General features: G+C 39.0%; 1 protein-coding gene across 1 annotated transcript in view; it reads left to right on the top strand.

Annotated features, from left to right (window-relative positions):
* AHRR (aryl-hydrocarbon receptor repressor) overlaps window positions 1–27,636 on the top strand; it is an 86,483-nt gene that overhangs the window by 15,132 nt on the left and 43,715 nt on the right. The window contains exons 2-3 of the mRNA XM_027643989.1: window positions 4,645–4,716; window positions 12,215–12,396. Of these exons, the coding sequence (XP_027499790.1) occupies window positions 4,655–4,716; window positions 12,215–12,396 (244 nt within the window). The 5' untranslated portion in view covers window positions 4,645–4,654. The remainder of the gene's footprint in view (window positions 1–4,644; window positions 4,717–12,214; window positions 12,397–27,636) is intronic.

The raw sequence follows: 27,636 nt of genomic DNA on the forward strand, positions 1-27,636 counted from the left end.
GGAGCCCCCAGCCTCCTCCAGTGGTGGAGATGGGCTATTCTATCCTACTGGTGGAGAGCAGAACGCACAGGTGATCAGAAAAGGTGTCCAGGTAGGACAGTGAATACATGCTCTTCTCCAGTTTATAAAATATATGTTTTCTTGGTTTATGGATCTGTGCAACTCAACAAATTCAAGTGCTGTTTTCAGATGTATTTTTAGGACCATTTACCATGAACCTTCTGACTTTGTTCCCATACATGCGTCCTCAGACTCATTTTGACTGCGTGCCACTACTGGTGTTAGCGGTGGTGGCAGAAGCACCTTTTGGCTGCACGTGTATCTAGGACGTTGGTGTTCAGTAGCTGGGGCAGTGCTTCATACCATGTTGCTGTGGTAACCCCTTGTCCTAATTCTGTAGAAAGTTCCTGTTGAAAGCCTGAAGAGTGCATGGTTTATTCGTGTTTGACGGGAGTTCATGATTCTCCTTTGTTTCAGAGACTAGAAGAAAATCTATTGATTTATCCTCTTACCTTTTATGCAGTTCTGACATAGAGCCATCTCCACCTAATAAGAACTGTACACATTTTTTAGAATTATTTTCTTTATAATATTCTTCTAAAAAGCACACTAGCTTTTGTCTTTAGTGATGCAACTTGTGAATTTTCCTTTGGGCCTTTATCTTTCCTAACCAGCATTTTGCACATCATAAATTCTAGCTCATATTGTTTGCTATTTATTTCCTGGTTTCAGTTTGAATACTGAGGTCTTTGTATTTATTTCTATTCGCTGTCATATATTAATAAACTCACCCAGAATGGAGTTTAAAACTAAGTGACCCTTTTGGGAAATCAAATGAACTCCTAATTTTCAGTTTTCAGTTGAATTATGCTTTCCAAGCCTTTCCCCTCCTTTTAATTTTGCTCATAAAGGCAAGAGAAGGGAAGTCTAGCATGTGACACTGTTTTGAAACAAGAACTATGATTCATAGGCTGATATTATGGACAGGAAGGACTCAGAACACGAAAGTATTACAATATTGTGTTGAGTTCGTGTGGCAAGGTTTTGGTAGTGGGGGTCTACACAGGTGGCTTCTGTGAGAAGCTTCCAGAAGCTTTCCCCGTGTCTGACAGGTCCAAGACAGACCTAGTGCTGGCCAAGGCCCAGCCCGTCAGCAACAATGGCAGCACCTCTGGGATAACGTATTTAAGAAGGGGGGAAAAAACCAGCACAGCCGCAACAGCAGTCAGAGAGAGGAACAAGAATATGTGAGAGCAATGGCCCTGCAGACACCAAGGTCAGTGAAGAAGGAGGGACAGGAGATGTTCCAGGTGCTGGGGCAGAGATTCCCCTGCAGCCGATGTTGAAGACCATGGTGAGGCAGGCTGTGCCCCTGCAGCCTACAGAGGACCCCACTCTGGAGGAGGTGAAGGAGGCTGTGACACCACAGGAAGCCTTCACTGGAGCTGGCTCATAACAGGACCTCTGGAGCAAGGAGCCCACGCTGGAGCAGGTTTGTTGGCAGGACTTGTGATCTTGCAGAGGACCCATATTGGAGTAGCCTTTTCCTGAAGGACTGTACCCCATGGGAGGGACCCATGCTGGAGCAGTCCATGGAGAACTGCAGCCCATGGGAAGGACTCACGCTGGAGAAGTTCATGGGAGGAAGAAGGCAGAGACAGAGTGTGATGAAGTGACCACAACCCCCATCCCCCTCTGCCACTGCGGAGGGAGGAGGTAGAGAAAATAGGGAATGAAGTTGAGCCCAGGAAGAAGGGAAGGGTGGGGGGAAGGTATTTTTGAGATTTGGGTTTATTTGTCATTACCCTGCTCTGATTTGGTTGGTAAGAAATTAAACTAATTTCCCCAAGATGAGTCTGTTTTGCCCATGAAGGTAACTGGTGAGTGATCTCTGCTTGTCCTGATCTCAACCCACAAGCCTTCTGTTATATTTTCTCTCCTTTGTGCTGCTGAGGATGGAAGTGATAGAGTGGTTTTGGTGGGTACCTCACATCCAGACAGTTTCAATCCACCAAAAATAAAAAGAAAATACCTTTTAATGTAAGGTCTCACAAGGAACAGAAGCAATTCTTTTGGCATCTTCACACCATTTTAGCTTCCCACTGAAGTAAGAAATCCATGAGGGTAGATGCAATCTTAAAAATTGTCAGACTGTTGGAAAAAAAAAGAGCTAGCAGATTAGACTAACAAAGTCCATGGGATAAAACTTTCTTAACCTGGAACAATATTTATTGCACTGTATCATATCTGTCATTGACTTCAAACAGGAGGTTCACCAATCTGATGTCACATGAAATAATTTCAGTAATAGTGAAAAAAGTAGTTTTGTTTATTTCTGGAAGAACTTTAACCCTGATACTGGACCAATTGGAGAATGACTGGTATTTCCGCCATAAGCTACAATTGAGAGAAGGCAAGTTGTCTGATCTCTGTATTATGTATCATTTCTGAATGAATTCTCAAGGAAAGAACCATTAACAGCTGTGGTTAGTTGTGTAATGGAGTAAAAATGGAATGTAGATTTAAATGATTTTGACTAGTAACCTGATAGCTATTTGTTGACACAATAATCGATTTTCTAGATGAGGGAAATACAGTAGACCTTAGCTATCTCAGTTTAGAGAAGGATGCTGTGCTGCTGACGACTAGTAATGAATTGAATGGTTGGGGGAAGGAACTGGGTGAACAGCCTGTGCTGAAAGAAAAACAACTGATCGGGAGGGAAACTAACAGCAGAGTTCATCAGCTATCAGTTTGGAGACAGTTGCACTTTTACTAAGACATTTCATGTTAAACCAGATGTGTACCTATAAACTTCGTTTCACAGAACATTCTGAGTTGGAAGGGACCCACAAAGATCGAGTCCAACTTTTAAGTGAATGGGCCGTACAGGGATCAAACCCATGACCTTGGTGCTATTAGCACCATGCTCTGATCAGCTAAGCCAATCTCAAGGTTTGTTGCCTGTGCCATCAACACAAAAGTGGACACAATTCTCACACAGCAAAAAATAAACTGGAGATTGATTGTACGATTGGGATGGCTAGGCACCCGAGCCCATTTCCTCCTTAAACTGTGCATTTATTTGTTGGAAATTATGCATGAAGATGGACTCTGTATATTAGATGACTGCAGGGTGACTGTGAGCCATGAATTTGGTAATGGCTATGGAAAAGAAAAATGTAGGCGCACGAATATCAAGTGAGATAATTCCCATAAAGAATACGTGATTTGTCAATTACTCTCTCTATATATATATGTATATGCATGTATGAAATACTTTTAGATTTAACTTAATATACTGTGCATGGTCCTGTTTATCCATGTTTTAGACAGATTGACTGAAATGAGAAAACAGACTCCTAAGATGATAGGAAGAATAAAGAGTTTGTAACATCAGAGGGAAATAAAACAGTTTTCGTTGTCCCAGAATAGAAAAACGAAGGCTGACTGAAGATATGACTGGTATTTAAAAATATGCCAATGAGTAAACACAATGGAGGAGGAAGAGCTATTTAAACTAAAAGACAATGTTGGCAGAAGAACAAATGGGCATAAAATGACCATGAACAAATTTAAGCTGGAAGACGAAAGGTTTCTAGGTATTAGAAAGCTGCCCTTCAATGAAAAAGAAGGCTCTTCTAAACAGTTTTTAAATCAAGTTCAGTGAGTTTATGATTTGCATTACATGACAGATCTGTCTTCAGCAGCATGGGATTGATTCAGTGACATAGAAGATCCCCTTAATTTTACATCTCACACAAAACAGGAATTACTCTTGAGATATCTTGAGATACACTAACCTCTCCAGTAGCCTGAACCCACTGTTGAACAGCACTCAGCATGACTAAAATATTCTTTCAGACAGAAAATCAAGAGACTTCAATATTCAGCTAATCTCCAGAAGATTTAAACAGATTGAATGCAAGGGATTGTTTCTGAGCTTGCAATGTCTCTAAGACTAGCATGCTCAAATAGATCAATAATAAGGCTAACTTTTGTCTGAAAATTGTCACCTCCATCAGCACTGCCTTGGGTCCTAGTGCTAACCACAATAGTGTGTGTCACATCTTGAGCTGCCGACAGATATATTTCCAGTCTTTAAAAGTGAGGATCTGAGAACCTGGAAAAATGCTGATTTGAATAATTGCATCCTACTACTTACAATGTCAGTAATAGAGAGAAAATCCCAGTGTATTTTAAAAGCTGTGAAATTGTCCCTGCAGATGACGAGTAGTATTAATCATTCTTATTTGTTTAGCTGAATTTAAAAATGAGCCTGGAAGGGAAAAAAAGTTTGGACATCCAGTAAGCAGGATGTATTTTATACCCATTTTATATCATGCGTAGTATGCTTAATTTGAAAAAATGAAAGTCGAATATAAACATCAATATTCTAATATTATTAGGGTAGGAAATTGGAATTAGCCTTAAGCTTCTATCTTAAGTAATGCCACCATGCTTCTTAGTGTTGTTGAATGTCACACTCAAGGAACAAACATTTTCCTTGGTTGAACTTTCATGGTCCAGTAATTTTGTCCAGCATTATGAAACACATTCCCAAATCTTCGTTCGTGAAGCCTAGCCATGATGATGAAACACAGAAACCTCTAAACTAAGAAACTTATTCCTTTTGTTTTACAGTGTCAGAACAATGATTCCTCCAGGGGAATGCCTATACGCTGGGAGAAAAAGGAGGAAACCCATTCAGAAACAGTTAAGTATCATATTCATCGGGGGCATCTCCCTGCAAATGTTTGTGCTAGATATGAGGTAGAGGAAGGGTTCCCTTCCTCCTATGGTCTGCTGATGCAGGATAGACCTAACCTTATTCTCTCCAGTGAGAAACCCTTGGCTGGGAGGCTGGCTCTTCATCATTAGGACTGTCTCCAGAAAGGATGCCAAGCATGGGTCCAACCATCCTCACCCATCAGTGGGTATGCCAAGAGGAGGCCAGTGTTGGTTATGGTGTGTACTGCAGTGCACTGCAGAACACACTGCTGTGAGGAGTGCAGAAGGAGTGCTTTTTCACAGGCAGAAGATACTGGTGGACTAAATGTCAGCTGGGCAATGGGCTGGAGAGGTGGCTGCCACCTTTGTGCTTCTATACTCCCTGCAACCTGTTCGAGGAGCTTTCTGAGAAGCCGTGTGTCAAGTGGCACCAGTGTGCTGGTACTGCGCTCCCCCCTTCCCTTTTCCTTGGCTTAGCCTTGCTTGGGGCATCGCTAAGTCCAAAACGTATGAGACCAGAAAGTGGGTCAGTTCAGCCAACTGAAAGAGCAGACTGGTGATTCACTTTTTGCATAAAGAACACATAATTTTCAAACCACTATTTACTATGGGATCACTTTCACGAGGAAAAAAACGGGAGAGAGAAATTGCATGTGTGAAGACAAAGCAGAAGAAGAAAAAATGCAATGGGAATTTGTTACTACAAGATGCTTGAAATGGGAGGGGAAAAAAAATTGCTATCACTCAAATGTAAAATGATTTCCAGATGCCATAAACCACTCTGTGAAATGAAGCTTTTAGTGTAATCATCCCACATCTTCTGTGTTACACTTGATTCTATGGTTATAAAACACACGATTTTACTGTGTTACAATTATGAACTGGTGCTCGTGGCCTTCACAGACAATTTAAGGATGAGAAGGTAACTAAAATAGATTTCCCTATTTTCAGTTGTTCAGAACTTCTAAAAATAACCCACTTGGCTTAAAATTGTATATATTGGTCTAGAGTCAAAGAGGAGTTTCTCTGAATGTTTTAATGACATCTGTTGATATTGTTTGGATTTTGGGCAGTATTTGCTCATGAACCACTTCTTCTAATTTAAAAAAAATATTTCTTTTATTGCAAAATATATCATAGATGACAATTTCAATAGACAAAGATAATGACATAAGGAAAGGATTCTTCCTGCAAAAATCCTGAGTGTTGAATCCAAAATATATTTAAGATTTCTGCACTACTCTTAAGTATGGATGTGGATATTTAATTTTATAACAACTGCAGGAGGTGTGGAACCACTCCAGTACATGAAATTACCTCTGTGAAAACTGTTTATGGATCATTACTTTTGTAAGGAAGGAAAGTTGTAGTTACTTTGATAAACATTCAGATTTATGTTTGGAGTTTACATACTAGCTAGAACTTCTCTTGAAGATGACTTCTAGATAAGTGCAATGGTTAAGAAAACTAACTGCTAACAAATGACGGAAATGACCTCATTAGCCTTTTTTGAAGTTCTGACTTCAATAAACTCAGAAGCAAATTCTTACTCACCTTGACAGAACCAAGTTTCTGTCTTGGGAACCACTGCAAGTAATGCTACCTTGAAAATAGCTTTGCTATGACATTGCAGTGCAGGTACCTGAGCATGAGCTTATCAAGCTAGGACACAAACAATTTTGATTAAGAAACATGGTTTTGGTTAATATAAAGGAAAATATTTGGATTATTAGAGTACTGAGCTCCCACACTGGAAACAGCAGTCTATTTTCTGTGGTTAGTTACCACTTGCTGAGGATGATTTCTCAGTTCCTAGCAACACTGGTCTCTTCCTCAAACCTTATCTGTTTGTGGGCTTAGTCTCTGGTAAGCCTTTCCTGTGCTTATTCCCTCACTCAGGGACTTATTTTCATCTAAAGAGGCTCTGAATGCCCCAGACAGACTGGCAGACAGAGCTCCTTTCGCAGTCTATGTCCTTCAGTCCTACTGGTTTTAATGACATCTCAGGACTCCAAGATATCCTTACCGTTATGCTGTCTTGAGTTGCTGAGAACACAGCTGTGTTGGGCAGGACAGGTCTCAAGGATGAAGGACCACCTCCTCCCTAAGATCTTGCTTTATGGTGAACTTGCCACTGGCTGCTGCAAGAGAGGAGCCTCAAAGAGGAGATACAAGGACTCCCTGAAACAACATCTCAGCCTTGGCCATATTGATCAACATAACTGGTCTACTCTGGCCTCCAACCGGGAGGTCTGGAGACACACCATCTATAACGCTGCTGATGCCTTTGAGAAAGCACGCAGGATCACTCTTGAGGAGAAAAGAAAATGCAGAAAGAATCGTGCCTTGCAGAATATACCACCTAAGGAGTCTTTCTGCTGTGCCTTTTGCAATCGGACGTGCCTGTCTCATATTGGCCTTTTTAGCCACCAGTGTGCTTGTAACAAACATGGGTAGAGCCCTCCCTAAATCTTCGATCGCGAAGCCCAGCCATGATGATAAGAGTAGATAAAGCCTATTAATTTAGCAGCATATTTAACCGTGGTTTTGATTCATGTCATACCATCTTTGTTACAGCTTTTTTCTCCTGTTTGATTTCATAGCACAGCATGTTCTCCTCAGTCTTGTTCTACTTACTCCCTGTCATTCTAATAATGAATCAAAGTAGATATTGCCACCTGCTTTGGGATGAGTATTGTTCAGTTGTAAAACCTAATTTTTCACAGGAATGAAAGTGGATGGATATTCTTTGGCCAGTCCTAGTGATGATTCCTCTCTTTTTAACATGAATAATCTCTAGAATTTAACTGTCTCTTAACAAAGGAATAAGTGAGCTCAGGTACCTCAGTCTGAGCAGGATCTTAGTAGGGATCCATGGATGAGTCCTTTTAAAGGTCAGGATTTAAAAGACAGAGATGTAGCTCTCCTTTCTGCAGAACAACTGGGATGTTTATATTTACCCATACACAGTGCATCCCAGGAGGCTGACTCTCTAACTCTACATCAGCTTTTTGTGATCAATCTAGGTGGTGATCCTGCAGCTGGTTTTTAATCCAGGATATCACAAAATGATATTGTTCATTATGTTCATGAATATTTTTCAGGCACAGAAATTCTATTCCGAGGTAGTTTTACAGAACAGTGATGAAAATGTATGAAGAAGTTCTACGAGAGACCCACAAGACTCGGGCAGAATGTGTGTAAAATTTGTTTTACTGGGAGGAACTAAAATGTTTCTCTTCTCTAGACAGAACTAGTAGAACTATCTTCATTAGGTTGCCATTCTTCAGACAATACCTCAGGTTCAAGTTCTACTTTTACATATGCAAATAAATTAAAAAACCCTAACTGTTCTCCTTTTGTCTCAGAAAACTTCCAAATGAGCCCCATTAGATGTGGTCTACACTAAGGAATTTTGGTTCTTATGGACACAGTTCAAACACCTGGACTGATTGAAAAATTTTCCATAAGATATGCCTTTCAGCCAGACAGCCGGCATTTTGACTAAAGGAAACATTCTCTACCAAGTGTTTATTTCCTGTGGAAATCTAACATTTTACTGGTAATTCAAGCATCTGGAAATTAAAGAGATCTTGTGTTTTAACCTCAAGCTAAAATCACTGTGCTGAAATTAGTACTTAGAAATGCTAAGGCAATGCTTCAGGACAGTTCCCATTTGGGAACCTCAGCCACTTCTTCATCTCAAACTCTGGCATCTTGTGAAACTCTCTTCCTCCACAAAACCTTGCTTGTGATATTTTCTGGCTCTTTAAAGGCAAGCTATAGCTGCCTAAGCTCTGAGTATATCTATAACTGGTCCATACAGCCCACTTCAGTCAGAACCATACCTGTGACAGGGTAAACAGAGATTTTGGGAGGTGTAGCTCTCTCCAGCTTCCTAGTTCTCATTTTAAGGTCCCCTGTGGCATAGCCCTTCCTCTTTCTTGGTATCACACTATTCCACCTCTCATCTGCTCTGTCAGTGTGGCATCTTCTTGACCATTAGTTCTGCCTTCCCTTGCTGTGAAGAGGCAGAAGAGATAGAAGGAGGCAAAGGGCCCCCTTTCCCTCAAACAGCTTTTTCTCATTCAGTCCTTTTGGTTCGTAGGAGATGGTGACCACCTGCACATATACAGCTGGCACTGGAGCTCAGCTCCGCCAGGATTTCTATGCAATGTCCAAAAGCACAGCTCAGTGGCTGTGGGTGCTGGTCACTATGTTCATGATCACCATCTTGCTGTTACTTTGCATTTAGCCTATCTGTTGCATTTCCTGGTCTCTCTCTTCCCTCTCTTTTCTTACTAAAACCATGCTGTCACAGTAAAGGGTTAGATTTTTCTCATTTCAGATAATCTGCAGGTTTAACACTTAGGCATACTTAAAAAACTTAATGAGAGTGAACTTTTCATTAACAGGGCAGGGCTCCCGCGGAGGGTAGGGAACAGCAGACAGAGCCGCAGTTGCAGGAAATTCCTCTGCAAGCTCACCAAACTGGTTTACACTAGTGGCGGTCTGTGTGTCATGGGCACACTGAATCATTAATGCGCAAATGGCTCAATGCCTTATGTACCATCGAAACAGAAAATGTTCTCTGCACCAGCTGCCACACTCAGCTCCCACCACATGGGGACTGGTAATGTGCGTTCTGTGCAGGTACAAGTACTTGTTACTGCAGGGCAGAATTTGGGTGGTTTAACAATGCAAGGAAGGGAAAGCCAGCTTTGCTTTTTTAATTACATATGCTACTCTACTGCAGTAGTGTTGTATGGAAAGCAGAGTAAATGAGATAGAGTGAGTTCTACTTCTCTGTTTACAGTTTTACAATCCTGAGTTTAACACAAACACAACAAGCACTATCTACTTTCAGCCCAAAATAAAGGCCAGAATTTCCATTTGCCTCAAAGCAGCCCACTGAAAAATGTCCCTGCTTGTCCCTTTCTGTTTATGGCTAGCTAAGCTAAGCTAGCCTTTGCATGGAACTCACTGGTATTGTTTTAAATTGCATCCACTTGGCACCTAATTACAATTTACATCAAACCCCTGTTCGTTTGGATTCACTCCCTTACTGAATCATTTCCTTGAGTTTTCAGGAAGTCTTTGTCCTGAACTTTCTCCCGTGGTCTTTTTACACCATTCCCTGCAGCCTCCAGAAAACTATTTCTTTCAGGCAGTACAAAGGCAGCCCACCTAATTGCCTCAAACCATTCCTCTCTGGCATAAAGCATTCACTATTTTATGTGATAAATAGGCTTGAACAACTATCCCATGTTACTCTTGAAGATTTTTACCTTTAGAACCCAACAGTTTAATTTTCCTTATTAAAATTAATTTTTTCTGTCCCAAATTGCTTCCTTGCTTCAGCTGGTTTGTCAGACGTAAAGACCAATTAGCAAAAACTTATGTTCTTTAGTTTCTGCTCAGCTGTATGCTATTTTCCCACAATAGTACTGCTCTCATAGGTCAGACATCATTCTGGTGTCATAGGATGACTGAGCTTCAGGGTATACCGCAAAAAATAGTTAGCTCAGAAAAAGTAAAAAAAAGTATTCATTCTTTGTTGATTACTTTATTTGTTGCAAATTTGCTCTCTAGTGGTGAAAAGTTGTTCGTTGATCCAAATCAATGAAGTGTTCTCCATATCTTTGAGAGCCACTCATTAAGTTATTGAAGAGTCACATTTCAGTATTGGCAATTTTTAATGAAAAACCAGAAATTATATATATATTCACTGACACCTACCTCAGATATTTTTTTTCATTCACTCTGTCCATTGATGCTGTCCTCTTAAAATGAAGTGTGGCGCTCAAAAGTAGTAATAAATTTTTCATAACTAATTTACTTTAAGAGGTTTTCAATTAGCAGCAATCACACATACAAAACATTGATTTTTGTTTTACTAATTGCACGATTTACTAATATGCATGATTTTTTAGGATCTCAGTTATGATAAATTAATACCTCTATAATGTAACACATTAACCACTTTGTGAAATACTAATGCTCAAAATTAAAATTATGATTGAAGAATGCAGTAAATGTGTGAAGCATGGAAATGCAGTAGTAAAGTGCAACAAATAATTAGTTTTACTCTCATACTCTATTGGAGTGGCAGCTAGCTACATAACATTATGATCCTTGGCTTTATTGAGGTGAAAGTGGAAACTGTTAGCACAACCATATTTTTCTTGCCTACCATTTCCAGTGCTTAAGTATTTTTCCACCCTTCCCTCCTTGATTTTTCTCACAATGTCTCTTATTCAGGAGAAGGTACCTCAGGAGGAACACGTCACTGTGCTACAGTAAGAACTTGAACAAGGACATTACCAGAGTGGAGGTCCAGCTGACAGAGCCCAAAGTTCCTGGGACATGCCAGGTCAACTATAGCACTGGGCTGCTGCACTGCCTCTGAGATCATAGATCAGTGTAGTTTATAGCTCCATTGTCCTGTGGCTTTTGGCTACTGCTGGGTCCAGCAATAACTGTCTACTGAAAGGAACCACCTTTGCAAATTTCTGCTCAGGTCTTCTTGTTTAATAGATAAGTCTGTGCTTCAGCACCTAGCACCTCTCACTGTTACGCTGGAAATAATGTTCCCATTTCTGTTTGCAAGTGCACCAGCTTTTCCTTTTCTCCCTCTTGAGAACAATATCTTACATGTTCTGTGAGAACATCAGTAGACACCCAAAATGGAGGTTCCTCATTTGTGATGTATTTCATCTTAATGAATTTACACAACAGCTTTTCTAAGTTATCTAGTACTGTACACTGCACGAGAGGAAGACAAAATGTGGATGGAGTAGGAGTGCTTGGCCTAGAAAGCAGAGTAACATAGGTCTTTATGTTTTGCAAGGAATATCAATGTTCTTAAGAGAGAAACCAAATTTTTATCTCTGTTATTTCTGATGTAGGAAGGTAAATGTGAGAATGTACACAGAATTTTGGAGCCTGATGAAAGAACAGCTCTTTACCTTGCCTCCTACACTTTTTAAAATCATGTCTGAAGATCAGCTCTTTTCTTAATTATCTACTGACCAACAGGTTAACTTTGAGTCATTACATGGAGGGAACTAAGATGCTTTGGATGAATACAGTGGGGTATTGAATGGGTTCATGCATTAGTCACAGTAATTTTCCTCTGCTGGTCTGCCCCTTACCTGTACAACATAGAAGAGAAATTGTTTTTCTGGTATTGACTAGAACAGTAAGATAGTACCCACTCCCCTAAGGTCAGAGGGTCCTGAGCAAGAGATACCATGTGTTTTTCACTGGGCAGATGTGAAAAGAGAAGCCAATGTCCATGTCTTTGCACCATGGCAAATGCAGAATAGTAAATCTCTTTTTGGCAGGAGACAGAAACTTTAAAGATTTCCATAGAAGCTAAGTGAAGTATTCCTGTTATCAACTAATTGCATACAACATCTCAGTCTCTGGTTGTACTACCTGGAAGTAAAACAGGTAATCGAAAATGTGTTCTCCACCACAGAAGGCCTGCAGTTGGGAATGAAAAATCGAATCCTTCGAAGAGACACAGGGACCGTCTGAATGCGGAACTGGACCATCTGGCCAGCCTCCTGCCTTTTCCACCTGACATTGTATCAAAACTGGACAAACTTTCCGTCTTGCGCCTTAGTGTCAGCTATCTCCGAGTCAAAAGTTTCTTTCAAGGTAGGTTTCCTTAAGATATCAACATCTCATTAAAAACATCTCTTTAATTTGTTGTTGCTTTGTACTAAGCCTGAGTAAAAGTGACAAGCAGTATTATATTGATAAAGACATGGAAAAAATCTGTAGCTGAATTTATTTCATGCATGGGATATTGCATTGAAAGTTTCATGCATTTTTTCCTATGCTGTTTCTGTGTTTTTCATGAAACAATGGGATAACACCCATCTTTTCTTGGTAGGCCTTAGGAAATGGGAAAACACAATTTTAAAATCACTAAACTGGCCAAGAAGCTTGGGATAGATGTAATACCTGTAGATACTTTGAACTCCCTATTTGAAGCTGTTAATGATGCATTTTCAAAATGCCGGTTTAAGTATGATGTGAAAGTCAAGCAATGACTGTATTGCCTGTGTTTGCTGTATGCCAGAAGGAAATGGGCTTGCTTGAAAAGCCAAAATGATCACCGTCTTTTAGGATAAGAGAGGTTAAAAGTTTAAAGTGTTGATTAAAGCTGTACGAGGCTACACTTTGTTTTTGTAGCTGTCTGGCACACGACACAATGAAAGCCAAATGTGAGTTTTCAGATGCACATAAAAAGCATTCTTCCAAATTTGAAGACAGTTTGAGTTTCTTCTATTGCTGAAGAGTTCACAAGAGTAAAATCCAGATTAGGGATTTAACCATGAAAATCGTTTCTAGAATTTTTTTTTAGAACAGAAAAAAAAGTCCATTTGAAGGAGTATAGTTGACCAAAACTTATAGGTGGACTGCAGAGATAAACAGAAGTATTTTTTTAATGGATGTTATTTTTCCTTTACTACTCTTTGCTACTTCTTCCTGTTACTATTCCTTATTATGCACAGTGTATATATATTTTTTGGCTTTGCCTGGAGAATAATATCTGTTAGTCAGTTTCTTGCTTTAAAAATATATTTTAGTATAAAAGAAATGCCAGGTTGAAGAGACTTTGGCAGGCTGCAGGGTATTTTACAAACTGACAACATTGCAGGACCTGACACTGATAGCAGGAGCCTCCCATGTCAACTGTGGCAGTTGGTTGCCAACCTCCAATATCCTGCAGTTTACAGAGTGCCTCTCTTTGCCTTTGAGCACATACTTGAGTATTATGGTCCCTTCCTCTGAGCTTTACATTTTGTTTCTTTCAGATTCACAAGCAATAATATCTGCCTTTACTACTCTTCTGTCAGAGTTTCTCAGATCCATTGTCTCCTTTTTTTAAAGGGATGAGATAAAAGGAAAACAAGCAAAGCCAGACTTCATTATGCTGAAATGTTCCATGTTTTGTGAGATTTCATTTAATTTAATCCCCAAATTACCTAATTGAACACATCGTTTGTGTTCCCTTCATTCTTATTTTTAAATGTTTACATCATGAAACGAAGGTTACAGTTAGCATTGTTTATAGTAAATGAAGGAAACCACACGCCATTTTAAGACAAGAGCAGGCTGGAGCTTCGGACGGGTGAAGTGGAGAAGAGGTGAGCTGTGGAAACAGAGCTGCATGAGGAAGGGTTGCTAATGTTTGGGTAAGGGCAGAAGCTGCCATATCCTTCGTGGGCATCACGATCTTCCTTGTAGTTGTGGAGAAATACAGCAAAATCTTTTTTTTTAAGCAAAAACTTTGGTAGGAAGTCACCTAAAAAAGCAAACAAAAAATGTCCACCCCAGCGTTTCCATCTTTGTTGTGATGAAAGAAGATAGAAGAGCAAAAACTGTTTGTTTGTGGCTTTTTAAATCAAAGGATGGCACTAAACTGGGAGCTGTTATAAACGCTGAGGACAGAGAACAGACCAGTGGCATACACAGATGTTATAAAATTGGTTAAAACAACATTTCTGGAAAAACAGCCTAGTAAATCTGCACTAATTCACTCAGGGAAAATTAATACAAAGGAACTGGTATTCAATAGAAATGCGAAACCTAGAAAAGAGAACATAAAAACAATAATCGAAGGGGGACAGTGGTCAGCAAATTGTTCCATGCCTGTAATATGATATGTTGACATAAACAAGAAAACCAAGTGTGGATTTTGGTCTGTTTGCCCCGAGGCAGCATGTCACTACACAGGAAGGTTATAATCCCTCTCTGCATGAGACCAGCATGACTCCATCTGGAATAGAGCTTTCTGATGTGGGCATCTCCTGGTCACAAGGGCATTAGTACATATTAAGGGGTTTGGGATAAACACAAGCAAGACTATAAAGTTGGATGGACAAAGAAAAAAAAGAGTAAAATTAGCTCAAATGTGTACAATTTATATTCTTTGGCTGTTTCTCTTCATAGGAGAGAAAGACGAGAAGGGAAGTAATTGCTTAAGATATTTTAGAGTGGCACAATGGAGGACCCAAGGAATGATGATGCCCAAGATGAAATTTGACTTGAATATCAAGCAAAACATATCTGTAGTGAGTTCTTTTTGGCTATCTGATATTCCTAAAATGGATATAGTGGAGATTCGGGACAATTAAAATGCATAATCTTCTGTGATACGCAGTAATGTGCATCTTTTGTTTAAAAAACTATTATCTGAGTTTTGAGGAAGTTAAGTGTAAATTTCAGGTTTTAAAATGTGCTTTTAAGAATACTGTTTGTAATTTTTTAGAAAATACAAATAGTGCTATTTGACACATAAATTCATATGTTACATTGCAGATTCAACCTGTAAAAGTTCAGCAATTCCTGTGACAATTATAATTACCTTCAACAATCCCAGTGGTTTTTAGACACACTTATTTACTTCCACTAGGTGTCCTTTCAGTAGCTAATCTGCAGTAGTCAGTGTGCAGCACAAACATATTTATAAAGAACAATAGCCAACTGGAGAGCATGGCGTGACCACACCATATTGACTTCAAGTATGAAAATTGTTTTGCAGAGAATGAGGTATTAGGGGATGGAGAATATCTGTTTGTCATTTATTCCCTTTTTAGTGACCATTATATGTTAGTACCTTAAAGTATATGGTCAGTTCATCTTAGTTAAATTGTTTAAGCAAAGGCCTGGTTCCTTTCCAAAATTTAGATCTGGTTGTTGAGACTGATATTCCAAGGATTTAAGTTGTTGGGGTTGATTCCCTCCCTCATTCTTAGAAATGTTCTCCTTTTGGTTCGGAATAATTCTTCTGTCTACTTGTTTTAGGGTCTTCATATGTCTGTTATCAGTTGGCAGAGGCTCTATTAATAGTCCCACTCCCTCCAAGCTATATGCATTTAGTCATTTTGCATTTTCCTGATAAGCAATTAAAAAGGGCTTGCAGCAATAACCTTCCAATCTCACCAGATCTCTTGTATAAAGCAGCGTGGGTCTGAATTAGTGCTTAGACTGAGAGACAACAACTGCTACAGGAAAATACGACGGTCATTTGACCCTGACAAAGACTTGCCTTGGGTGGGGCTCCTGTGAGAGTGGAGTGGTGTCTGTGACCACTTGAGTTTGCTGGGCCTCTCTCTGGGACATATTGCATCTTCGTTAATTGTAGTCTGTCTTCCTTTACCACTGTCAACAATACATCCTTTATTACTTCTTATTTATTAGTTTTTCCATCGGTGGAAAAATGGTGGTCTTGTTCCACTTCTAAACCAACTCTCTTTTGTTGGTCATTTAAATTGTTACCTTCTAGTATAGGTAATTATTTTGTAAACAAATGTCAAAGGAATAGCACCATGTTCTCTTAGTGTCTTAGACCCTTTCTGAGAGAGAGTGCTAACTCGGTTTCACAGTACCTGTAAAGAAACCAGTTATGACAATTACAACTAGGGCTGTAAAGCTCCTCATCTTTCAGTTCTTAGTGTAAGTAACCTTGTGTCAGTACGCCACTCGAATTGTCCTTCAACATATCCTACCTTAATGTTAAACCTTTTAGCCATAAGCATTCCTGATAAATGATAGTTGATGTTGTTGACTACAGTCTTAGACAGCAAATGTAGAGACCTCGATACAGATCAATTTTTTGATTATTCAGAAAGTGGGAGTATTTTAAATCCTTCACTACATAATTTATATAAAGCATAATTTTATTCAATAGCTTGTTATTTTTCCCATCTGGACATTTTTTGCATGCACAAATGTGTATTTATACACACATACACATATGCAAACACAAAGACATGCATGCATATGCGAAAACAGTGTCATCCCAACAAAAATTTCCTTCAGAGAACTGCTTTGAACCTCCGTATTTATTTCAGACTTCAATGTCTTCTCTGTATTTACTTACTTCCAGACTTCATTTGATTTTGAAAGTTAAAAATCTGATAGATTTATGGATGACTAAATAAAGAATGCAGGGATTCACAGCTGAACTCTGGGAATAAATATATTAAAACTTTCTGTAAGTCTTATATTTAAACTGTAATCTAGATCTTTGCAAAAGTAGTGACAATCAAACATGGAGACATGTTGTTTGACCTGTCTTAGACAGATTTAAACTGAATTTTAGAAACAAAGTAGAGTTGGAGAAATTTGTTTACAAATGTTAGTTCATCTGCTTCCACCTAGAATTCAAAATTTTAGGAAACAGGTTTGCAATGGACTTTTCTGAGCAAAGACTGACCTATGCCTAAACCTGAGTGTCTTTGTCTAAGGCTCTTTTAAATCTGTAACATGAGTGATTCCACACCTTCCTTGGCAATCCCTAACATCCAAGCTGGAGCTGTCCTGCTTCAGTTTAAGCCCTTCTTCTGCAGAAGAAAAATTTTGTTTCCTTTTCTCATGGCACCTCTGTTTTTTCAGCTTTTACAGCCATGAAGTTTTCCCATGTTTCCTTCACTGTTTTCTTCTTCAGACAAAACAGGCCTGCCTTTTTTTTTTTTATCAAGAGCTATATTTTCTTTATAATTTATACTCAGCTTTTGTCTTTTTTTCAAGATTGCTCTAGCGTATGTGCAATGCATCCTTCCATTTTGCAGCAAATGACTGATAACTTCTCTCATAGTATGGTTTCTGAACTAAAATTAGTCCCCTTTCCAACCAGATTTTTCAGTTTACTTATGAAGATGTTGTGAGACAGTATCAATAGCCTTTTAAAGTTAAGAAGACATATAATAGCTATTCTTCTCATCCACCTGTCCAGTTGTAAAAGGTAATTAATTTAGTTTTACATGACAACATATCCTTGACAGACCTGTTGATTTCTATTTTTATTTTTTACTACCTTCAAGTCTTTACAAAGAGGTTGTTTGATATTTTTCTTCAAGACTTTTCTAGGGATTGAAGCTCAGTGAGGTGGTCCCAATATGCTTTGGTTTCCTCTTCCAATGCTTTCTAAAGATAACACTAAACTTTTTTGTTGTCATCATCTGTAGCTCCCCCTGTGCTGAGAAGCAGAAAACTCTTTTCCCAACCCTGTGATATGGTTTGAAGCTGGCTCTCTGCCAAGTCTCCAAACCTTACCACAAGAGTTCCACCCCCCTCCCCCCAAACCTCAGGGAGAAGAGGGAGAAAAACAACCAAGAAAACCCGAAACAAGAGAGAGACAGCTAAAGTGATACATATAAATATATTTACACCTATATTACAATTATATACAATTAAAACATATACAATTTCACAAGGGAAAGGGGAGGGGGAAGGGAAAAAAACCAAAATAATATATATATATATATATATATATATATATATTCCAATCAGTAGCCCGAGATCTAGTAACTAAAGAGTTAGCAAAGAGAATTTCCCACCACTCTCCTTGGGACAACCGAGAGTCGCTCCAGGACGATCGTCGGCAACCTCCACCTCCCAAGGTCGACAAGGCCTTACCAGGCCTCGCTCCCCAACACAGCAGACTCAACAGCAGGGAACCTGCACCTCCAAGCTGCCGGAAGGAAAGAGAGTGAAGGCCTCTCCTCCTTTCTTCTTATAGTCTGGCTTACGTAAAAATCGTAGGGAATACTGGGTAGATCTGGACCCTTCTTTGGCTACAAACTGGCCACCAAGGAAGGCCTAGCCCAAACCACCACACCTTGTATGGTTAAAGGACTTCCAGCATGCTTTTTATAACTTTCCCTTTCTTGCTACATCTGACTTTATGCATTGGCTTTTCTGTTTCTTTTCTTATACATTTGTGCTTTATTTTACTAATTTTTTAAAAAGATTTTCTGTGAGCTTCCAGTCATTGAAGATTTTGTTAAGTTGGTCTGTTCTTATATTTCCCATTCTTCACTGCCCCTGAGATAGTTTACACTTATGTCCTATATATTGGTTTGTTGAAGGAACATCCACGTCCTATTTCCCTTAGATATCTCTCCTCTGTGATTTTTCCAGGTGCACTGAATTCTCCCTTCTGTAGGCTGTCTTCATCTTGCTGTGCCTTGGATTGCTTCTGCTGTAAGAGCCATCAGTTCCAGGACTTCCTGGAAGCTGCCCCCTACTCCTAACCTGTTTTCCCCCTCCAATTAAATTTTTTTTTTTTTTAATTTTTGGCAGGATAGCACATGCTGTGTGGTTTCTGTCTTTCTCTGATTTAGCATTTATGTTAGTGGGTCATTTCCTTTTACTCACTTATGTGTTTGGTGTGATCCAATTCCCATCAATGTTTATCTTCAATGGAAATTGAATTTTTCCCTTTTAAGAAGAAAGCAAAAAAGGATTCCTTCCAGCTGGCCTGATTTTCAGTATCCTCAATTACTTGCAGTCTGTTTCAGCTTTTTTCTCCTCCTATACTGTCCACGACAGTTGCTCTCCTAGGTCAATAGCATATTACTATGACTGAGATTCTTTATGCACTCATTAAACCCGTTAGGCTCTTATTTGTTGTAGTATTTGAATATTCAGTGCTGCAGTCCCCACTGCAGACCTGTTTCTATTGTGACATTCATGACATTGCATTAACACTCACAGAAAATAGATATTAAAACTTCTTGTGGCTAAGGAAACAAAGAGTGATCTTGCTTTCAGTGCATAATCTGCACCATAACACTATTTAACACTGCTGTGTAAGTGCTGCTTACCTGAAGCAAAGCTACTGCTCTGAGGATCCAAGATTCCACTGCAGTGCATGTACCGGAGTTCTCAGGCATCCTTTTTTACCCCACTGTCTCTTCCTATCAATTCTATTTTCCCAAAGCTTTCTTTTCAAACTCTCAGATGAAGTGTTTTGTTTTTCTTTTTTCTGGATTGACAAGTTCCGCTTCTTTAGTATAAATATGTTTTTTAGATTTTACTTTACTTAAGCATGGAAAATTTTTCCACAACAAGATTCAACTGATTCTGAAACTAAATTCATATAGTTGAGTTTATTACTACGATTATGGCCTATACGGAATAAATTTCTAAGGGAAATTTATTAGCTAGTTTCAGTAGCCTGGAGCTTTCCCTTAAATTTAGAACCGTAAGCTTAGTGAATCCCATATTCACAGAAGGGTTGAAATTGGAAGAGATCTCTGGAGGTCACCTGATCCAACCCCCCTGCTCAAGTAGGGCCACTGAGAACCAGTTTCCCAGGACCATGTCCAAATGGCTTTTGAATATCTCCAAGGGTGAAGAGTTCAAAACCTCCCTGGGTAACTTGGTCACCCTCACAATGAAAATGTGTTTCCTGATGTTCAGAGAGAACCTCCTGTGCTTCAGTTTGTGACCATTTACTCTGGTCCTGTCACTGAACACTTCTGAAAAGAATCTGGCTGTTCTTTGTGTCCTCTTCTTAGGTATTTATACACACTGAAGAGATCCCTCCTGAGCTTTCCCTTCTCCAGGCTGAACAGTTCCAGCTCTCTCAGCCTTTTCTCATAGGGGAGATGCTCTAGTCTCTTCATCTTCATGTCCTTTCATTGGACTTTCTCTAAGTATTTTGTAATGGGTATATTTAGAACAGATACAGAAAAAGTAAAATAATAAAATATCTGAAATACCAATAAATATTATGAGAGGCTATGTTAAGAACAGGATAAATTGCCTAAATCAACAACCTCCTTGATTTTATCTCTTTGTTCCTAACAATCTTTTCTTTGTATGACTTATATATTGATTTCCATTATGTGAATAATTAGCTGCTTTCAGATTATCCTCAAGCTTCTAGTTTTTGATGAAACCTGTAGTTTGATTTACAAATCTAGGATTTCCATTGTGTTTTTCTGCTTAGTTAGGGTTGAAGCAGATACCTTGAGCCAAGAAGTCCCCAGCATGTTTGAATATTTTAACAATTACAAGTTTGTTTTTTAAAGACATCTTCTACTGATTTAGAGCATTCCCAGTCCTCTCCTCCGAAACTGAATGCTTGAATGATTTCTTTCTTGGAAGAGAAAGGACTTTTTTTTTTGAAAACATACAAAAAGTCTTTAGCATATGTATTGCTCTAGTTCACAGTCGTAACTTATTAGATTGTCTCTAAGCATTCAGGTTGATTAGGTTTCTTATGACAGTATATTGAATGGCTTGTACTGAGAAGAAACATTCATGGTCAGAGTGGGTAACAGGTGAGGTTATTCCTGTGGGTGTATTGAACCAACATATTCAAAGTACCACAACATTCAGAGTGTTTCGGCCAAAAAGGGACTATTAATGGAAGAAATATTTTCTCCTCTCTACTGCTCTCTAATTTTACCATTTTCATAGCAATATAGCAATTGAAAAAAGTGTTCTGCTGTGTAAGTGGTATATAAGCAAATCATTGAAGGAAGACTTACTGTCTGCGAGTCATTATCTAATTAATACTAAAATACTACATCAGTGAAATTTTAGTAGAAATGTCAAGACTTTAAGTAGGATAGCTGCATTTATTCATCCCCGAGATCTGGCAGGACTCATTTCTGGAAAAGCAACTGCACATTGACTCTCCCCCATGTAACCCCTTTTCAAGCAGTGGATTATTTTAACCAGAGTTTTAAATACATTTAATAGCCAGAGACACCATTTGGTTGGGACTTAGTGCTTATACTAATGGTTCATTATTTTCTTTTTGCCTGGTTTCCCCGGAACACCATTAATTTCATGTAACAAATTACTGAGGCTGTTTTGTACTACACATCCTCTTGGATAACCTGGAGGTCTCTCTGACACTGGGAGACCTCTGATGACTCTTAGAGGAGAACTGTATCTCCTCTTTGTGCCTTGTTGTAGGAGGGTGGACCTCCTTGAGCAAACAAGATGGGTTTTGTAGGAGGAGTGTTAATCTACAAGCAGAATTCACTTCAGAATAAATCTATATTCAGGAAGAACAAGGCAGCTTTTAAATTGCTTGAATTCCTGTCACCTTTGAACATCAAGGGAACCTGTTAGTGCATCAGTATGTTCAGTGTCACATTCTGAGACTGGGTGTAAATTCCATACCTATTGTTTTTGAGTAATGGCAAGTGAAGGATTTGAGTTATAAATAAGTTTCAGATATTTTCTCTCCTTGGGTACTCGTGTCATGTGCTGTGGGTTGTTTATATTGCCAGACCTCACAAGCTCAGAGCTGTTAGGCTGAGTCAGTCATCTGCATGAGGAGGGCTGGACTATACAGGTTTTGTGCTGTCTTTGGGAAGCACACCATCATCAGGGTTCTTCTTGTGGAATTTCCCCTTTCAATTCTGGATCTTTATTTTATACAACTTTTCTATTGCTGGATGCCATTCAAATGAACATCCCTGTAGGTTTCAGTGTTTCTCCTGATATTATTAAGACTGATTAGAAAACCAGGGAGCTGGAAATGACCAATGACACGAGGGGAATCTTTGACTGTTAGATTTCTCCAAAGGGCATTTGGCACTGGAAGAGTTCCACTGTTTCAACCAGTACAAGTACGTTCAGAACCAGACACATGGTCAGAGATGCACGTGATGCCTGGTTTTATAGGTATTCCCACAAACCACAGCTGCTATATTGCTCCATTGATAGGGGAAGTCCCCAAAATACTTTGAACCATTAAGTGTGGATCTTCATCTTTCTACATCTTGCTTAGTCATTTTTAACCACTCTGATTTAGTAGGCTTCTGTGCTCAGTACATATGGTTATCTCACACTGTACATTTCATGTAGCATTGATGTAAGTGGATGCAGGCATGTGGCAAGGAAAAAGCTGGGTCCATCTAATCCAGGAGACTGGTATGCACACTGTTTTTTGCATTTAGTGATTTTCACCTTGCTTGTGCACTGTGCTTGCTTACTCCTTCCTCCACAGCTAAGACCCTTCTTGGCCCAGCCTGGTATCAGCTGTTGAAATACCCTCATAGCCCCCTATGGATCAAATTCTATTATCCTACACACTATGTGAATGGACTTTCATTGATTTAATTTTGTTGAGTTGAATTGTGTTTGGATGTTTGAGACTGAGAAAAAACTTAGTATTAAGATTAGTTAAACTGTAACCGATGTTTTCCTTGGATATGAAAACAAGACTTTCTTTTCATTACAGGAAAAATGGCATTTTTACTCCAGAAATTGCTAGCAATTGCAGTGACCGTAGATGATACTAGCAATAGTTTTGTCCTAATCACTGCTGTAGTGGATGGAAGGTAGGAAAGTATTCCCCCAGGCGTGAACTTTGGCTTGGTTTACACTTGTTCTCAGCTTCATGAGTGATTACCATCTCTGAGAGGAAGCGTGTATCTTTACTGTCAAGAAAATGATTTACTTTGTTTCTTATTTTAAACTCAGATACATTTTAAAGGAAAGACAATATCTCTTATCCATCATAACAGGGAATTTATCTTGGCACATCATAATTTCAAAGGACTTTGAAGACAAAGAAGACAAATAGTTTTAGGCTAGAGAACAGTGTGGGAGATTGTCCTCCTGGTTTTATTTCCCACTTGGCTACTGCCTGACTTTTGGGTTACAGCACATAGTAAAGCTCTGCAGAAAACTCTGAAACAAAGAGGATCAAAAAACTTCAGAATCATTTGGGTTGGAAAAGACCTCCAAGATCATCAAATCTAGCCTTTGACTGATCACCACCTTCTGAACTGGACAGTGGTGGTAAGTGCCACATCCAGTCATTTCTTGAACACCTCCAGGGCCGATGACTCTACCACCTCCCTGGGCAGTCTGTTTCAGAGCTTAACAACCCTTTCTACAAAGAAATTCTTCCTAATGTCCAACATGAATCTCCCCAGGTGCAGCTTAAGACTGCATCCTCTTGTCCTGTCACTAATTGCCTGGGAAAAGAGGCCAATCCCCACCAGGCTACAACCTCCTTTCAGGTAGTTGTAGAGAATGATAAGGTTCCCCCTGAACCTCTTCTTCTAAAGGCTAAACACCCCCAGTTCCCTCAGCCACTCCTCACAGGACTTGTGCTCCAGACCCTTCACCAGCTCTGTTGCCCTTCTCTGGACACACTCAATGTCTTTCTTATCCTGAGGGTTAAGGACACAGGATTCAAGGTGCAGCCTCACTAGTGCTGACCACAGGGGGACGATCACTGCCCTGGTCCTGCTGGCCACACTGTTTCTGCTTCAAGTCAGGATGCCATTGGCTTTCTTGGCCACCTCAACACACTGGTGCCTCATGTTCAGCCAGCTGTCAAACAGCATTCCCATGTCCTTTTCTGCTGGATTGCTTTCCAACCGCTCTTTCCCCAGCCTGCAGCATTGCATTGGGGTTGTTTTGACCCGAGTGCAGGACCTGGTTCTTATTGAACCTTATATCATTGGCCTCAGCCCGTTATGATCCAGCCTGTCCAGATCCCTCTGTAGAGCCTTCCTACTCTCCACACAATTTAGTGTCATCTGCAAACTTACAGAGGGTGCACTCAATCCCCTCCTTCAGATCATCAGTAAAGATATTAAACAGGACTGAGGTATTAAACAGGATGGGTCCTGCAGCAAGAAGCAGAGTGGTTATGTCAATTTGGGGACAAGACCACCTGAATTTGTCCTTCTGAGAAACAAGCTTAACAGAGTAGTGTAAATATAGCCAGGAATTATTTCTGATGACACTTTTTGGAAGGCAAACTCATTAATATCTTTAATTAAGAACCTGCCATTCAAATATAAATCTGAAACACTTCTTTCTTTCTAAGACTTTAAAAAAATAATTTGAATCACAAGACTACCATTTAGCTTTTGGATGTTGTAGTACTTTAAAGAGTCAGCTCATGAAATTCTGAAATGTTGTCTCATATACCTCACTGGAAATGCATGGTGGTTGCTGGGACCCCGAGAAGTTCATGAGATGCAGTCTGAAGGCTAAACATGGGGGCAGGATGTTGCAAAGATGTGACAAGACTAGACAAAAGGACAATGTTTTTAATTGTGCTTACTAGTATTTTTTCCTATTACAATTTTCAACTGGAATTTGTGCCCCACAGAAATCAGCTAATAATTTCTCTTTCTTGCCCATTTTTCTGAATGAGCAACTTGCTCTACCACTTCTACAGGCATCTCTATGACTGACTTCTTCCCATCAAGGCCATCTAAGTATAATAATCCTTAAATATCAAATCTTTACCATCCCTCTCTCTTCTTTCTGTAGCTTTGACTCTTTCCCCTACAGCTATCATTCATTTTCTTCACATTATCCTTTATGGACAAAAAGACCTTCCTGAAATCATGACCCATCAATTCCTCCTGCACAAAAATCCTCTCTCATGGAAGCAAAACTACACATGCCTTGGAAGTTTATAGAAGTATGAAAGTAAAGTAATACATTGATGATTTAGTCAAACCCAAAATTTTATGATTTATTATATGGTTTATATGACTGAATCTGTGGACGATTCTAAGTCTTTCTAAGCTGTGACTAGATATTGAGATGCTTGGAAGCCATAAAATATGAGTAGGGAGCTGGCTTCTGCAAAGCTTACCTCACTTTTCTATATGATGGCCCTACTGTTTGGCTCAATGGTGAAGGGCTTTTCTTTATTTAATTGCATTCAGTTTAGTGTCTTTTTTCATGCTATTAGAAAGAAAATCCCAAGTGACTAACACAGATGTTCTTCTCCTCTATCTCATGTGACAGTAACATATTAGTCAGTGCTCTGAACATTCCCCACCATTAAATGAAATGGAAGTTTTTTTAGATGAAGCCCAGCAGGTTTCCCCTTTATAAATCCAGTTTTAATTTCATTATAATTTTGGGGGCAATAATATAGATAATATAACTAATAGATTTTTTTGAAATCTTGACATCTATATGAGTAGAAGTGGAAGCAGAATCCATATCAGCAAACTAAATTAAATACTACCAAGAGAAATTACAAACAGACTTTAAAACATATTTTAAAGAATGTCGTACTTACTTTTGTGAAAGTTGGATGCTATACAACAATCTTGCCAAATACGTATTATGTGAACCCACCATGTCCCTAAAATTCTATAGAAATCCTAGCAAGCTGAAGATATAGAGGAAGTAAATCTCTGCCTGTAGTTTTTTGTTATAATAAATAAAATGTCTGCTATTTTCATTTACCCCTGAACCTGCAACATAAATTCACTACTTACTTATTGGAAACAGATGAAAGAAATTGAGAGAAGAAGACTGAAAACAAGCAAAGATCAGATCTAAATCAAAACCCAACATATTTTAAGTTTTCTTTTTCTAGTCCACTGACAACTTCATAACCACTTTACTAATTGTATAGCTGCAAAACATATGCCACCCTATATTAATCTTATATGTTCCCCTGAGTATTTCAACGTATGTACAGAAAACACCATCTTCTATGTGTTGGTATTATGTCGTATATCAGTGTCAGTGAAAACTTGTCATAAACCCTCTATATTTTGTTCCAAATAATTTATTAAACTGATATTGTGCCATCAGATGACCCCTATAAACCTTGTATGGAAAATGGAAAAATAAATAATGCTTTATGAAAGCATTTCTTGAGAGGATAAATAATTCAGCCTAGATAATGCATCTGGAGCTGATGAATGTAAAGACTTATGTAGAAAATGTTCCAATATTTATTACAAGAACTAAGACAGTAAGTTGAGAAAAATGGAATTGTATTTCTTCTTTCCATACTTTGTCTTTCAGGTCTTAATCTACATTTAGAATAATCTGCATATAGAAAAAGACTGTACATCTCAAAACAAATAACCTTTGTGAGAGGAAATTAGTAATATTTGCAATTACTTAATAGTTCTTAAAGGTGCAGTCATGAAGGTGCAGAGTACTCTCAAATTGCAACGTGTTCATCAGGTATTGATTCTTTTCAGCACTTCTTCAGTACCACTAGAACTGTACTGAACCCTAGCAATGTAGTTCTATATATCCATCTAAGGGAAGAGTTCTTTCTTGTGAGCTAAACATAATAACGTCAGAGAGTTTGAAGGTATTGCATATTGCAACATTCATTCTTCATTTTTACTGATGTTAGCAAGGACTTCAGAAGTATTTAATAAATTCAGTAGTAAGTGCCATATCATTTGGAGACAGTGATGCACCCTACATTTGTCGCTGCCAACTTATGGTTAGTAAAGCAGAGATAATGTCAGTTTGAAGGTTATTGTGCCATCACACCTTATAGGTATCATGGTGATAACTGATAATGTTTTTAAAACCAGTAATGTGATTGAGATAGTCACTACTGGCAGAATGACGTGGGAGGACAGGTCAGTGTCTGGACAGAAGATGTGCCCCTTGCAGTAACATGTAGTGCAGAAGCACTGAGTTCCAAGAGGTAATTTGGAAAAGAGGAGTTTATTTATTGTTTCTTGTCTTTATCCAGGCAAGTAAAGTCATGATCTCTAGACAGGGAGCAGCTTGCTTACTTTAAATATTCTAGCCTCAGCAGTCTTCTGAATATCTGAAGATAATATTCAACTATTTTAGTTTTACTTCAGGAGATACAGTGGTAGGTTTCTCCAGCTAGAGAAAAGCTGCAAGCTCTCCATTACTCTCTTGTCGAATGCCAATACAACAGCACGTGAAAAACATGGGGAAGACTTTTAAGCTGTATATTCCTGTGCCCTGAACTCCCTGCAGTGGGAAATGTAACAGAAAGTTTCCAAGAAAAGAGGACATTGAGAAACTTAATCTCCTTTCCATTGAGGCAATCTGCCAGGAAAGACCTACTGTAGGCAAAATTTGGGCAAAAAGCCTCTTCTGAGAAAACAAGTTTGGTTGGGGAGGAAACATAAAGACAACTGGTCAAGTCCTTAATTCCTTATTATGTTTTGCTTAACCTTGGCATTAGTGAAGTAATACAAGTTAGGCTTTCAAAATCTGGTCCAGTGTTTCAAAAACACATTGGCTGAATTTAAATGTATTTTTAGGAATCAAAACAAAAATGCGATTGAAAAACTGGGAGGGGTGAGCTCACACCTCCACCATTCCAGTAATTTGGCTGGAGAGTGTTTCATG

The sequence above is a fragment of the Corapipo altera genome, unplaced genomic scaffold (assembly GCF_003945725.1).
Source record: "Corapipo altera isolate COAL_440 unplaced genomic scaffold, ASM394572v1 24b, whole genome shotgun sequence".
NCBI classification, from domain to species: domain Eukaryota; kingdom Metazoa; phylum Chordata; class Aves; order Passeriformes; family Pipridae; genus Corapipo; species Corapipo altera.